General features: G+C 34.0%; 1 protein-coding gene across 1 annotated transcript; it reads left to right on the top strand.

Moving 5' to 3' along the window:
* Positions 1 to 2,175: 2,175 nt before the first annotated feature.
* Positions 2,176 to 12,542, top strand: LOC107844612 (ankyrin repeat-containing protein At5g02620-like). Its single transcript, XM_016689011.2, has 3 exons — positions 2,176 to 2,266; positions 2,370 to 2,779; positions 12,363 to 12,542. The coding sequence occupies exons 1-3, from the start codon at positions 2,176 to 2,178 to the stop codon at positions 12,540 to 12,542; spliced, it is 681 nt and encodes a 226-aa protein (XP_016544497.2).
* The last annotated feature ends 60 nt before the right edge of the window (positions 12,543 to 12,602 follow it).

The following is a 12,602-nucleotide window of genomic DNA, read 5'->3' as shown; positions in this document are numbered from 1 at the left end:
GGTGCCATAAGCTTGTAAAATACATAAAATATTAGATTGAGAAAAAAAAAATGATAAAAATTATATGCAAGAATGCTTATCAAAATCAACATCACTAGTACGCTACCTGATAAAGTTATCATTAAGGACCTCAGTAGAAGAATTATCTTACAATTAATAACCTATGATTGGAGGTTATTGTACTTTGAGAAATGTCAAACCATTTTCCATATATATCTCCCAAAACAAAAGAGAGACTATCTTCAAGAACGACCTAAAAGTAAAGAGGTTATTAAAGCCTCTAAACAAATGGTGAAAAAATGGCTAACTATAGTTCATAAGCCAGTGAAGAAATGAATAAAAATTTGATTTCTTATAAATGATTCGCTACTAATCTTTGCTGAACCATTAAGCTAAGCTTCACATCAATTTTACTTTGAAAAATGTACCACTAACTGAATAAATCGGTTAAATCGATTGGTAGACATAATTTAGGATGGTTCTCAGGATGTAGTCTTCTAAATTAATAAATAATAATAACTGAATAAATAAACATCCAGATATATTCTTTTGGACATGATTGGGATGATGAAATTTGTATCATTAGTGAATATCAATAAAAATGACAATTGAATTATTCGAGGAAAAACTTGAAGGTCATATCTTGCATTACTCTCACGAACATGTTTTGGTATGTTTAGCCATTATTAAAATATCAAGAAATTATATATATATATATATATATATATATATATATATATATATATATATATATATTGGAATTGCCAAGTCTGCACACACATATATATATATATATACATATATATTGGAATTGCCAAGTCTGCACATATACTACATTCATGATTGTTTAAATCGAAACCGTTTTCTACCAAAATTTTCTCCATTCACAGATTAGATTCGATATTTCTAAAAGTGCAGGGATCATATACATCTCATCATAATTCTTAAAGATGAATATTATGCAGCATACTTACACAAGCAGTCATGTTAAAATAACAGTTTAGTTAATGAAGTTCTAAAAGTAAAGGGAAAATAATATGTAATGTAAAAGATTATATAACTAAGGGAATCCATCTAATTAAACACATTTTTAGTTTTGATTCTTCTAAGTAGTCAATATACAAACTTCATATTAATTAACCTTCACCATCATATTCATTATAACAAACTTTACAAAAGTGAGAATTTTTTTTATTCCTTTGAGTTTAAGAGCTCTTTCTGTGATTGACATATAGTATTATATTTACATATACATATGTATGTCAAGTTTGTGGGTTGCATTTGCATACATGTGCCTTTAATGCTCCCTCTCTCTTAACCTTCTATTGTTTCTCTAAACTTTTTTCTCAACTTGTTCAAATTTATATCAATCAAAACTAACTTTGGAGCCTTTAAAAACCAAGAAACAGGTTGTTTTCAGCACATATATGCTCTTTATACTAGTGCTTCTAACTTCTAGGACATGTAATGACAAATTAGAGAAAAAATATGAAAGTCTTTTCATATCCAGGTAAATTTTACTGTCTTTTGCTTATATAAATGGCAATCTTTTTGGTTGCAATGCATTAAAGAGGAAGGATAAGACCATAGGACTAATTAGCTATGTAGTGCAAAATAAATGGACTATGTTCTTTGTTTAGAAAATCTATAAGTAACATTCAAAAGAAGAATTTGAGGTATTGTTGTTACTAGGGCATTGATCTCAAATATAATATGAATTGGGGGGTGGGAATGAAGTTAAAGTTTATGTCTTTTGTAGAATCCAGCAGTGTATGATCGTCATCAGATGCTTCAGGTAGGAAAAAATTACTCCTTTTGGTTACTGAATCTTTCTTGGTGCTGAAAAATGTTGTTGCTGATTTGGGTGTTTGAGGAAAAGAGGAAGATAATTTTGGTTAAGGATTAACATTAGGCAAAAGGGTGAATTTTTTGGAGGAATTGAATAGGATGGAGGGATCCATGCCCCCGAAATAGATGAAGAAACAACTAACAGGGAAACATGAGGACACCGTCTTTCATAAATTGGCTAGAGCTGGAAATCTTGCTAAAATAAGAGGGATTATCGATAACACGGGGGAGGAAGAATAGGCAGAGTTGTTGGTAAAGCAAAATTCACCTGGAGAGACCCCTTTATATGTTTCAGCAGAATTTGGTTATTGTGAGTTAGTTAAGGAGATGATCAAGTACTATGATCTTGTTGCTGCTGGAATCAAAGCAAGGAACGGATTTGATGCCTTGCACATTGCTGCTAAACAAGGGGATTTGGGTACGTTGATGGTAGTATAATATCTCAGTTATGATTCTCTATTCTCTAAATCTAGTCTTCTAGTAGACTTACTGATGAATTTTTTCATTTGCTAATGTTGCAGGTGTGGTGAAGGTACAAATGCTAGTACATCCTGAGCTCTCAATGAGTGTTGATGTTGCAGATACAACAACTTTGCATAGTGCAACAAACCAAGGACATATTAAAGTGGTGAATTATCTATTGGAGGTTGAGAGTAGTTTTACCACTATTGCTAAAAGTAATGGGAAAACGGCCCTTCATTCTGCAGCAAGAAATGGACATGTGCAAGTGGTGAAGGCCCCTTTGAATAAGGAGGCGGGGATAGCGAGCCGTATGGATACAAAGGGGCAAAATGCACTTCACATGGCTGTCAAGGGACAAAACCTTGAGGTTGTGGAGGAGCTGATTAGAGCAGACGCTAAGTTGATAAATATTATTGACATAAAGGGCAATACAGCATTGCATATTGCAGCTCGGAAAGGAAGAGCTCAGGTATGCTATTTTCTGGCATATATGTAGGTTTTGTTGTTGTTTAAACTCTAGGAGTTTCTTCATTGACTTTGAATCTAAAGTTCCTCTACAGTAGACAAGTCATATAAAAGATAACTACAGATAATAGTTCACAAAAAGTAAGACTAGTAAGTCAAAAATAAGACAGCTGGTTACCTGTCATTAACTGTTTCCTTTGACATATTACATTGACTTTGAAGTATTGATTTTATACGAAGTAATAAATATTATAATGAGACTTTTCTGAAACTAATAATATAACGAAATTGTCCCTAAGAACAATATAAACAAATAAAGTTTATTGTCAAATTGAGTGTAAGTTCCTAAGATTGAGAATACCTAAAGGTTACAAGGGTTACGCATTACAGAATACCTAAAGGTTACGGACCCATTCACTGCAAAAAGGTACCAATTGTCAAAATTATGTGTAATACTAATGATGTCATCAAAGGTGTGTTCATAGATAACATTGGAGATGTGATTTTTGCACAAGTAGCTAGTACCCAAGACACCACTGATACAGAGGCAGAGACATACTCTCTGCTAATGCAAAAAATTATCCTAAACCCAGATGAAAAACACACCAGATTAATTAAAACTAACACAATCCATTGACATATAATGAGAAAACACAAAACAAGTTGTAATAACCCTGGACTCCTTTTGTTCTTGAAACCATAAAAAGTTCATTAAGAATAGATCAATTTGACCTACTCTCGAATGAGACTTTCAGCACACATACTATAGAGAAGACAAATGAAGAACCACACCTTTTTAATTACTATGCATCCGATATATACAATCACAAACAAGTCTGATACAAGAAAAATAGCCATCTTATCTTTCGATGACATCTTTAGAGGCCAACACATAGAGGATCAAGACTTGGTAACCTTGAGGATACGAGAACATGCATGGAGGACCCGTTTTGAGCATGTCATTAAACAAACCCATGTGTGGAAGATTGCGTGGGGGCTTACATTTGATGCCAATTCGAGACTACAAGTTTTGAAGCGTGACCCTATGGTTTTGGAGTAGTGAAGAAACACCCTTCATTAAGGGTATTTTGGGGATTGCACATGTTAAGGAAATAACCCATGAGCTCCCCTTTCATTAAGGGTATTTTGGTCCATTATACTATGTAATAAGCTAGGCTATATATAGTCTCTTATTAGGTCTTTTCTCTTTAGTTTTTGAATGATGAATGTAGGAAACACTTGAAAATCCTCTCTCTTGAGAGTAGACCACCTTAATGTAGTCTTAGTTAGAGCTTAGAAAAGTCATCCTTAGTATAGGGCTTGGAAAAGCCAATATTGTTCTTTGCTTGGAATGGTGGATCTTGAGGTGAGTCGATTACCTTAGCGGTCACCGTAAGAGTGTGGTTTTGATTATTACATTCATTAGGGGTTAATCTTGGTCTCACTATCTATCCTTTTATTATTTTGCAAATCTGTGTTTTTTTATTTTTGTCATCTTGTATCCTTTTGTGTTGCTTGTTCTTCTCATATTTTGTGGACTGTTTTGACATCTTGGTGGACTGATTTGTATAATTTGGTATCATAGCTATCATTGATTTCATTCCCATGAGATCAATCTTGGGTTTGTTCGCTCAAAAATTAAAAAAAATTGTTGAAAAGCTGAAAAACTCAAAAATAGTAATTTATCCACGTTTTGTGTTTAGGCCAAAATTTGAAGCCTAGTTTTCATGTGATTTTTGTGTGTTTTGTATGTTCTAGTGTTAGATCTTTGTTTCCTAACATTAGAAGAGGTGTTCAAGGTTGAAAATCTCACAAAAAAAGTTATTCTATGGATTTGGTGTCTTGGCGGAAGTGTTGTTGTTGTTTGGCCTAATTTATGTCTAGATTTAGGTATTGTTTTGATTGTCTTTGTTGTTTCTTGTGTTGGTTTTCTTTCTCTCTAACACTACTTGAGTCTAACCTATATTCTTGAGTAAAAAAAGATTGCAAGTTGTTGTGGGAAGAGTGGACGATTTTGTTGTTGTTGTTGTTGAAGTTCTTGTATTGTGTTGAAGAAGTCTAGTAAAAAGTTGTTGTTTGATCCAAATTCAAAGGGAAGAGAGTGTGGGCTCTTGTTAGTCTTGAAACAACTTTCAAGACGTTACCAAAGAGGAAAAAGAACGAAAGACCTCCCAAAAGTCTTCATACCAAAATGGAGTAAGTTTATTTTTCTAGACAAGCTAAAAGAGGAAAGGGAGACAAGACCTCTAAAAGGTTGTCTTGCCAAAAAGGTGAAAGTTGGTCAAGTTTTGAATTTGAAAAAAAGGACATAAAGTCTTTTTGTTAACCTACCAAAATCAAAATTCCCCCCATCTTTGTGAAATTTGAACAACCAAAATTGTGGAACCAAAATTTTCAACTTCAACAATATTTTTTTGTCCATCGACCAATAGTCGAGTGCCATATCATCAATAGTTCAAGAACATTGGAATTCCTAGTTTCAATTTTTTGATTCTCTTGGTTTCCATTTTGTTAGTTCTCATACTAATTAGCAAACTAGTAAATACCTACTAGATTGTAGATTAGTTTTTGAGTATGTTTTCTTTCATGTTAAGCATTGTATTTTGTGTTTTTCTCATTTATGAGTCGTAGTATTTTCTTTTTTTCAAGTTCGTACATAAATTTTGTTTTTGTGTCTTGAGTCGATCAAACAAGAATCCATTCCAGCCGCCAAGTAGAATTGACATCCTATTGACTACTGGAGTATAAGCAACTTTCAATATTTGTCGCTCCAATTGTGAGAATCATAAAGGTGGGTGTATACGAGTGTTGGTGAGGAGATTTTACTACTAATCTTGCTTGTTCATTGTGTAGGTACAAAGGTTATATAAGGGGAATGTGTCTTCGATATCCGGGGATTATTGTGACTACAACATGGGAGACTAGGATTGTAGTGAGGGTTTTATGGCTATGAAGTTGAGGGAGATTGCGGAGGCTATGAAAATAGCCATGATCAAAACTTGGGCAGATTTGAGAGTTATGGTTTTGAGGGGGAAAATGAGGTGAATGAAGTGCCTAGTGCTTATGATAAATTTGGAGATGATGCAGGACCTCGTGATGGATCTTATGATGACGTTGGGGCATGTGAGGAGTCTTACACTTCTTCCTCCGAATCTAGATTTGGTGTTAGGTATAACCCTTTTGTTTGCAAAGCTTATGAGAGTTGTGATGAGAGTACATGTGAGGAGTGTGAAGATTGATAGTCTCCACCTTGTAGTACTTCTTATCAAGGTTGAAATAGTGTGAATGGTTATACTAGCTCTAGTGGAGGTTGTCCAACGAGAAAAAGAGGGTATGCATCTCCAAAATTGAGGGGTTCTTGTGTTCTTTACAATATTGATCCGAGGAGTGTACACTCTATAAAGGTGACCATTTGTGGGATACCGTCCTGCCTCATTATGTTAAATGATAGGTACTATAGTAACTACATCGTTCCATCCATGGTTGACTACTTGGGGTTGTTTCATAAGCCTTTACTTGTTCCATACTTCTTAGACGAGTTTAAGGTTATCGAGAAGGTCAAGGTTGTCTTCTCCCAATTTAAATACCATGAGGAGGTGTAGTATAATATTTTTCCATTGACATACGATCATGTATGCTTAGGTGCCGATTGGTTTGCACAACATAGAGTTCTAAATGTGCAAAATTGGCTAAATATTGTAAGAGACCGGTGGGGAAATCACCTCGTGACATACATATTGCCTGAGCCTCAAAGAGAACTAAATACTTACTCCAATCCTAATGCTTATGAGAGAAAAAATATTAAGAAGAGTGAAGGTGTGAAAAGTGGTAATCCAAGAGTAGAAAAAGGAGAGGTTGTATGGAGCAAAGTGAGGGTATTGGCACTAAACCGAGCTAACATTGTTTGTGCTTCTATTTCTAAGGACATTTTTGTAGGTACCGACATGGCAAGTGAAGGACAGCAACCGAAGTGAAGTTGATGCCCAAGCTTGTGGAGGTCCTTCACAACACGGAAAAGGAGAGTCGACTCAAGAACTTCAAGGTAAAATAGCTAACTCTTACACTTTTGTGCATGTGAATGATAATTGTGTGGTTAGTAGCCCATTGAGTATGAGTAGTAGCTTACTTACTTGTGAGTTTAATGATTCTTTGCCTTTTGTTGATGATGTACATATTGTGAGTGTGGATACACTAATTAATCCTATTGATGACCAAATTGACTCTTCCTATAAGATCAATTTATGTCCACCTAGTGTTGATGCCTATATGTTGAACGGAAGTACATCGTCTTGCGTAATTGGTGTTGATCAATCTATTTATGAAAAATGTCCACCACTTAAGTATGTGTGTGATGTGATTAATCAAACTCAAGTGAGTGAAGTATTTGAAAAAGTTGGTCAACAAAAGGGGAGTGAACCTGAGTGCTATTCTTGGGACAGTCTTGTGCTTCAAACCACTTTGAAACTTGATATTGATCTCTTAGAAAGTGAGGAACTTGCTTGTTCCAAATCTGCCCATGGGTTGGATCATGCACTCTTTAGGTATAATGTCTTGTTTGAAAGTGATATAAATACTCCTAATAAGCCTAGTGGTGAAAAAAATGGTATAGCTTACCTTGGAGGCTATAGACTATATGTTAACCCACTGTGGTGTGACAACATTCCTCCTAAAGATGAAAATCTCTTCTTGGAGATGAGACTACTCTTAAGGGTAAGGAATGTGTAGTCTTGGAAATTACTCCTTCTTCTACTTTGTGTGGCTTTATTGTTGAGAGTACTCATGGTGATGATTGGGAAACTAGTAGTGAGTACACACATGAGGGAACCTTAGTAGAAGTCGATTTGAGTGATACTTTTCTATACTCTCTATTTTCTTTTAATGATATGTATGTTACTGTAGAGAGTATGTTATTTAGTTTGGGTGGAGACCATGGGAAAGTAGAGTGTTTTCTAGACCCGTGTCTATGGCCACTCTTCTCGTTTGACCCCGGTGCCAAATATGGAAATGGTGATATTAGTGCACCCAAATTGTTACTTGGTCTACATGATAAGCAAAGTGTCACTCCTGGTGAATATCATAACCAAATCCTTCATAGATCTTTCATTGAGTTCTTAATATTTCATTCAAAGGATCCTTGGTTATATTGCAAATATATGCAACCTTGGTATGTTGAGATGATTTGTTATGCTAACCCTAACCCTCATGCCATGAGGATTTTGTATTTGTTTGTCCTCTCTTCAGTTTTGTAAGATTTGGATTCGAGGTCGAATCCTTTTCAAGAAGGGGAGGATGATACGGGACAAATGGACATCTTTTCTTTCGATGACATCTTTAGAGGCCAACACATAGAGGCTCAAGACTTAGTCACCTCAAGGATACGAGAACATGCATGGAGGACCCATTTTGAGCATGTCATTAAACAAACCTATGTATGGAAGATTGCGTGGGGGCTTATATTTGATGCCAATTCGAGACTACAAGTTTTGAAGCGTGACCCCATGGTTTTGGAGCATTGAAGAAGCACCCTTCATTAAGGGTATTTTGGGGATTGCACATGTTAAAGAAACAACTCATGACCTCCCATTTCATTGAGGGTGTTTTGGTCCATTATACTATGTAATAAGCTGGGCTATATATAGTCTCTTATTGGGTCTTTTCTCTTTAGTTTTTGAATGATGAATGTAGGAAACACTTGAAAATCCTCTCTCTTGAGAGTAGACCACCTTAATGTAGTCTTAGTTAGAGCTTGGAAAAGTCATCCTTAGTATAGGACTTGGAAAAGCTAATATTGTTCTTTGCTTAGAACGGTGGATCTTGAGGTGAGTCGATTACCTTAGCGGTCACCGTAATAGTATGGTTTTGATTGTTACATTTATTAGGGGTTAATGTTGAAATATACTTGGTTCTTAATCTTGTAATAATCTTGGTCTCACTATCGATCCTTTTATTATTTTGCAAATCCGTGTGTTTTTATTTTTGTCATCTTGTATCCCTTTGTGTTGCTTGTTCTTCTCACATTTTGTGGACTATTTTGGCATCTTGGTGGACTGATTTGTATCATTTGGTCCAAAAGGACATTTCAACGTTGCGAGCATAAGAATATACAAGAAAACACATTGGGGTTGCTAAAGCAAGTTGACCATTCTACAGGCAATACAAACGGCATTACACATGAAAAACAAAGTAAAGTAGAGCTCACCGAAGGAAATTGAGTATCAAGTTTGCGCACGTCACAAAAAATTTCCCACAGTGAGGAGAGAATTGCACACACAGTAGTGAGAAGAGAAATTTGAGAGATGCAAATTAGGGCTAATTTCGTTAATTATATAGCGAAGAACTCTTCTGTATATATTTAAGCTAGAAGATAGAGTGTTTAATGGCTCAAATATGTCACTGGACTATCAGAAATGACTCATTTACGCCATCCGTTAAAAGATGTGCTCATTCATACCATCGCCGTTATACAACTGGTTCATCCATGCGGTTATTTTTTAACGATGATTTTCTAAAAACTGCTTTGCCACTTGACCTCTTATTAGAGGTCCACATCATTTTTTAAAAATTTTTTAAATTTTTTTTATTTTGATCCATTAAGAAGAATTGACCCACACCCAACCTATCACCTTAACCCACTTTAATATTACTCTTAATTTTGACCCTAGATTTAAACATATATATAATCATTTAGTCTTCGAACATAAAATTTACACACTTGAATACTACGTTTAAAATAATATAGGTTATAATAATTAATAATTTAAAATGGCAATGAATAAATTGTGATTAAAAATTAATTTGTTTTGACTCTCGAAATTCGAACATCATCACATAATTTAGGACGAAGAGAATACCACATAAATGAAGTACCACAACTTTTAATTTGGAAGAATACCTAAAAATCCAATCTAAATTTGCATTATAAGTTTTATAATTGAATTATTGGTAGTCTTAATTATTTCGTGAATTTGGCTATTTGGTAGCCTTTATACTCTTTAACGTGGACGAAACGTAGAGCATAACTTTTTTCTGCGTGGGTGGATTCTTTAATATACACATTAAAGATCCATTAATATACACATAAATAGTGTATGCGTGAGTAGGTACCAAACAACACTAAAAAATATGTGGACTGAAAACACCCTATGAATCTGGATGGTGGTCTTTTTTTTTTTTTTTTTTTTTTTATATTTTTTAAACTCTAACACGCCTAAAAATAAATTATGTTGTACGTCTCATCCACGTTAAAGAGTATATAGGCTACCAAATAGTCAAGTCCACAAAATAATTAATACTACCAATAATTCAATTATACAACTTATAATCCAAATTTAGAAGGAACTTTTAGGTATTCTTCCTAATTAAAAGTTGTGGTCCTTCATGTATGTGGTAATCTCTTCGTCCTAAATTATGTGATGATGTTCGGATTTCGAGAGTCAAAATAAATTATTTTTTAATCACAATTTATTCATTTGTCATTTTAAATTATTAATTATTCTAACCTATATTATTTTAAACATAGTATTCAAGTGTGTAAATTTCATGTTCGAAGACTAAATGATTATATATATGTTTAAATCTAGGATCAAAATTAAGTATAATATTAAAGTGGGTTAAGGTGATAGGTTGGGTGTGGGTGAATTCTTCTTAATGGATCAAAACTTAAAAAAAAAATTAATTTTTTTTTTTAAAAATGACGTGGACCTCTAATAAGAGACCACGTGGCAAAGCAATTTTTTTAAAAACCACCATTACAAAGTAATAGCATGGATGAACCGGTTTTATAACGGCGATGACATGAATGAGCCTAACTTTTAACGGATGCCATAAATGAGCCATCTCTAATAGTTCAGTGGCATATTTGAGCCTTTTTCCTTATTTTCTTTAATTTCATTTAGTGCTTATGTTTTATTAATTAGACCAATAATAATTTTTTTAATAAAAAATTTGGCTGTATTTCTTTTTTTCACTTAAGATTCCCAATTATCAATAGGGACCAGTTAAAAAAAATTTTAGGACCAGATTCTATACTTTCGCAATAAATTTCACAATTAGGGACCAGAATATAATCTCGTCTCAATAAACATACTTTTAGAGACAAGATTCTATTCCGGTCCCGAAATGTTGGTCTTGAATAGACCTTTTTTTGTAGTGAACGTAGAGAAGAAATGTCAGAAATTAGGGTTTTCTTTAGTCCACATTTTAAATTTAAGCAAGAAATATTGAAATTATTAACCAATACTAGAAGAGAAGTTGACTCAAGTTTCTCTTTTTCTTCATAACTAAAAAGACATATTTTTTTTACCTATGAAAGAAGAAATGAGACGACGAAAAACTCGGAGTTATTGTCGCCGAAAAATACTGCTGTCATGTTGATTGACGGTTGAAAGTCAAAAAGGAACTCGCCCAATTATATTTCGTCGGAGGTTGAAATCGACGGGAATTGAAGGGAGAATTTTGCAGAACTGTTGGTTGGGAGAGAGAGAGAGAGGAGATAGACGTTTGATGATTTGGAGAGGTGAGGGGTGTGAGTTGAGTTGTATTTTTGAAAGTGGGTTGATTTGTATTTTTGAAAAGATTAGAAAGTTTTGAAAATATTAATGAAGTCCACAATTAACTTAATCAAGTTTCCTAATTATGTTTGACCCTTTAAATTGGTCAATGTCACCAATCGTTCATTCAAGACTTAAATGACACCTTTCCTTCAACTTTCTCTACCAAGAAACTATTTTTTTTCTTTTAGTTTAAAACATAATATTATTTCCACTCAAATATCTTTGACTTTAGAAAATCACATTTATTGTATTTGGAAAACATTTTTTTTTTTTTTTAATAAAGTTAAGGAATTTCTCGAAGTGAAGACACTTCTCCCTCTTGTCTATACAAAAGTTGTAGTATAAATATCTACCACTCATCACATTTTTTTATCACCATTCTGAAATTGCTTCACTGAATTAATCTATTTTCATATATTCTGAGTACTGTGCTTTTCAATTTCTCTAACTATCTAGTGAGACCTGGCGTTGTGTCACTGCATGCAAGTTGTTAACCTGCTAATTAATTTTCATTTTTTCTTTGTTCCAATTTTTATGGTATTTATGAACTCCTTAAATTAATTATTTCATTTTTACCTTTTTAAGGACCACAAACATCAACAAATGGTGGTGGAAATTTACACATACACAAACTGACACACACACATATATGAATATGTATATATGTATGTGTGTGAGTGTTTGTGCGCACGTGCATGTGTGTGTTTGTTTGTGCATGCGCGTGCATACTTGTGTGTGTATGTTTGTGTACGCGCGTGCATGCATGTGTATGTATGTTTATGCGCGTGTGCATACACACGTGTGGGTGCGATAGAGAGAGAGTGAGAAATATACGAATGCCACCTAGGTGTTCTTTTCTCACCCTCGTTTGGCTTTTAGCCTTAGTCTATGTTGTTGATTTTTGGATACTTCAATGGTAGTTATAGTAGTGTAAATGAAGTAATTCTATGCTTTCAACAATATTGCCTAATAGTCAATACACTAAAATGATAATTACTATCACTTCTTGAATTTATACATTTTGAATTAATGCAGAAATTTAAGATGGAAGGCGAGAGTGTCATGGATGAAAATGGAGAAAGTTCGAATAATGTTATAATAGGGGAACATGAAGAGGATGAAAATGAGAGCAGGTATGTTGGAAACATAGATGGTGATACATCTGGAGATAAAAAAGATTCTCCGCGTGGTAAATCATCAAAGAGGAGGAAATAAAGTAAGCATAAAGCCAACCAAGTTAAAGAACTTGAAGCGTGCGTATTGTTGTAATTTTGT

This window comes from Capsicum annuum, chromosome 1 (assembly GCF_002878395.1).
Source record: "Capsicum annuum cultivar UCD-10X-F1 chromosome 1, UCD10Xv1.1, whole genome shotgun sequence".
NCBI classification, from domain to species: domain Eukaryota; kingdom Viridiplantae; phylum Streptophyta; class Magnoliopsida; order Solanales; family Solanaceae; genus Capsicum; species Capsicum annuum.
This window is presented reverse-complemented; position numbering and strand designations above follow the sequence as displayed.

Coding starts and splice junctions, on each gene's coding strand:
- LOC107844612 (XM_016689011.2), top strand. CDS start 2,176: ATGATCAAGTACTATGATCTTGTTGCTGCTGGAATCAAAGCAAGGAAC. Junction 2,267..2,369: donor TGCTAAACAAGGGGATTTGG/GTACGTTGATGG, acceptor CTAATGTTGCAG/GTGTGGTGAAGGTACAAATG. Junction 2,780..12,362: donor CTCGGAAAGGAAGAGCTCAG/GTATGCTATTTT, acceptor GAATTAATGCAG/AAATTTAAGATGGAAGGCGA.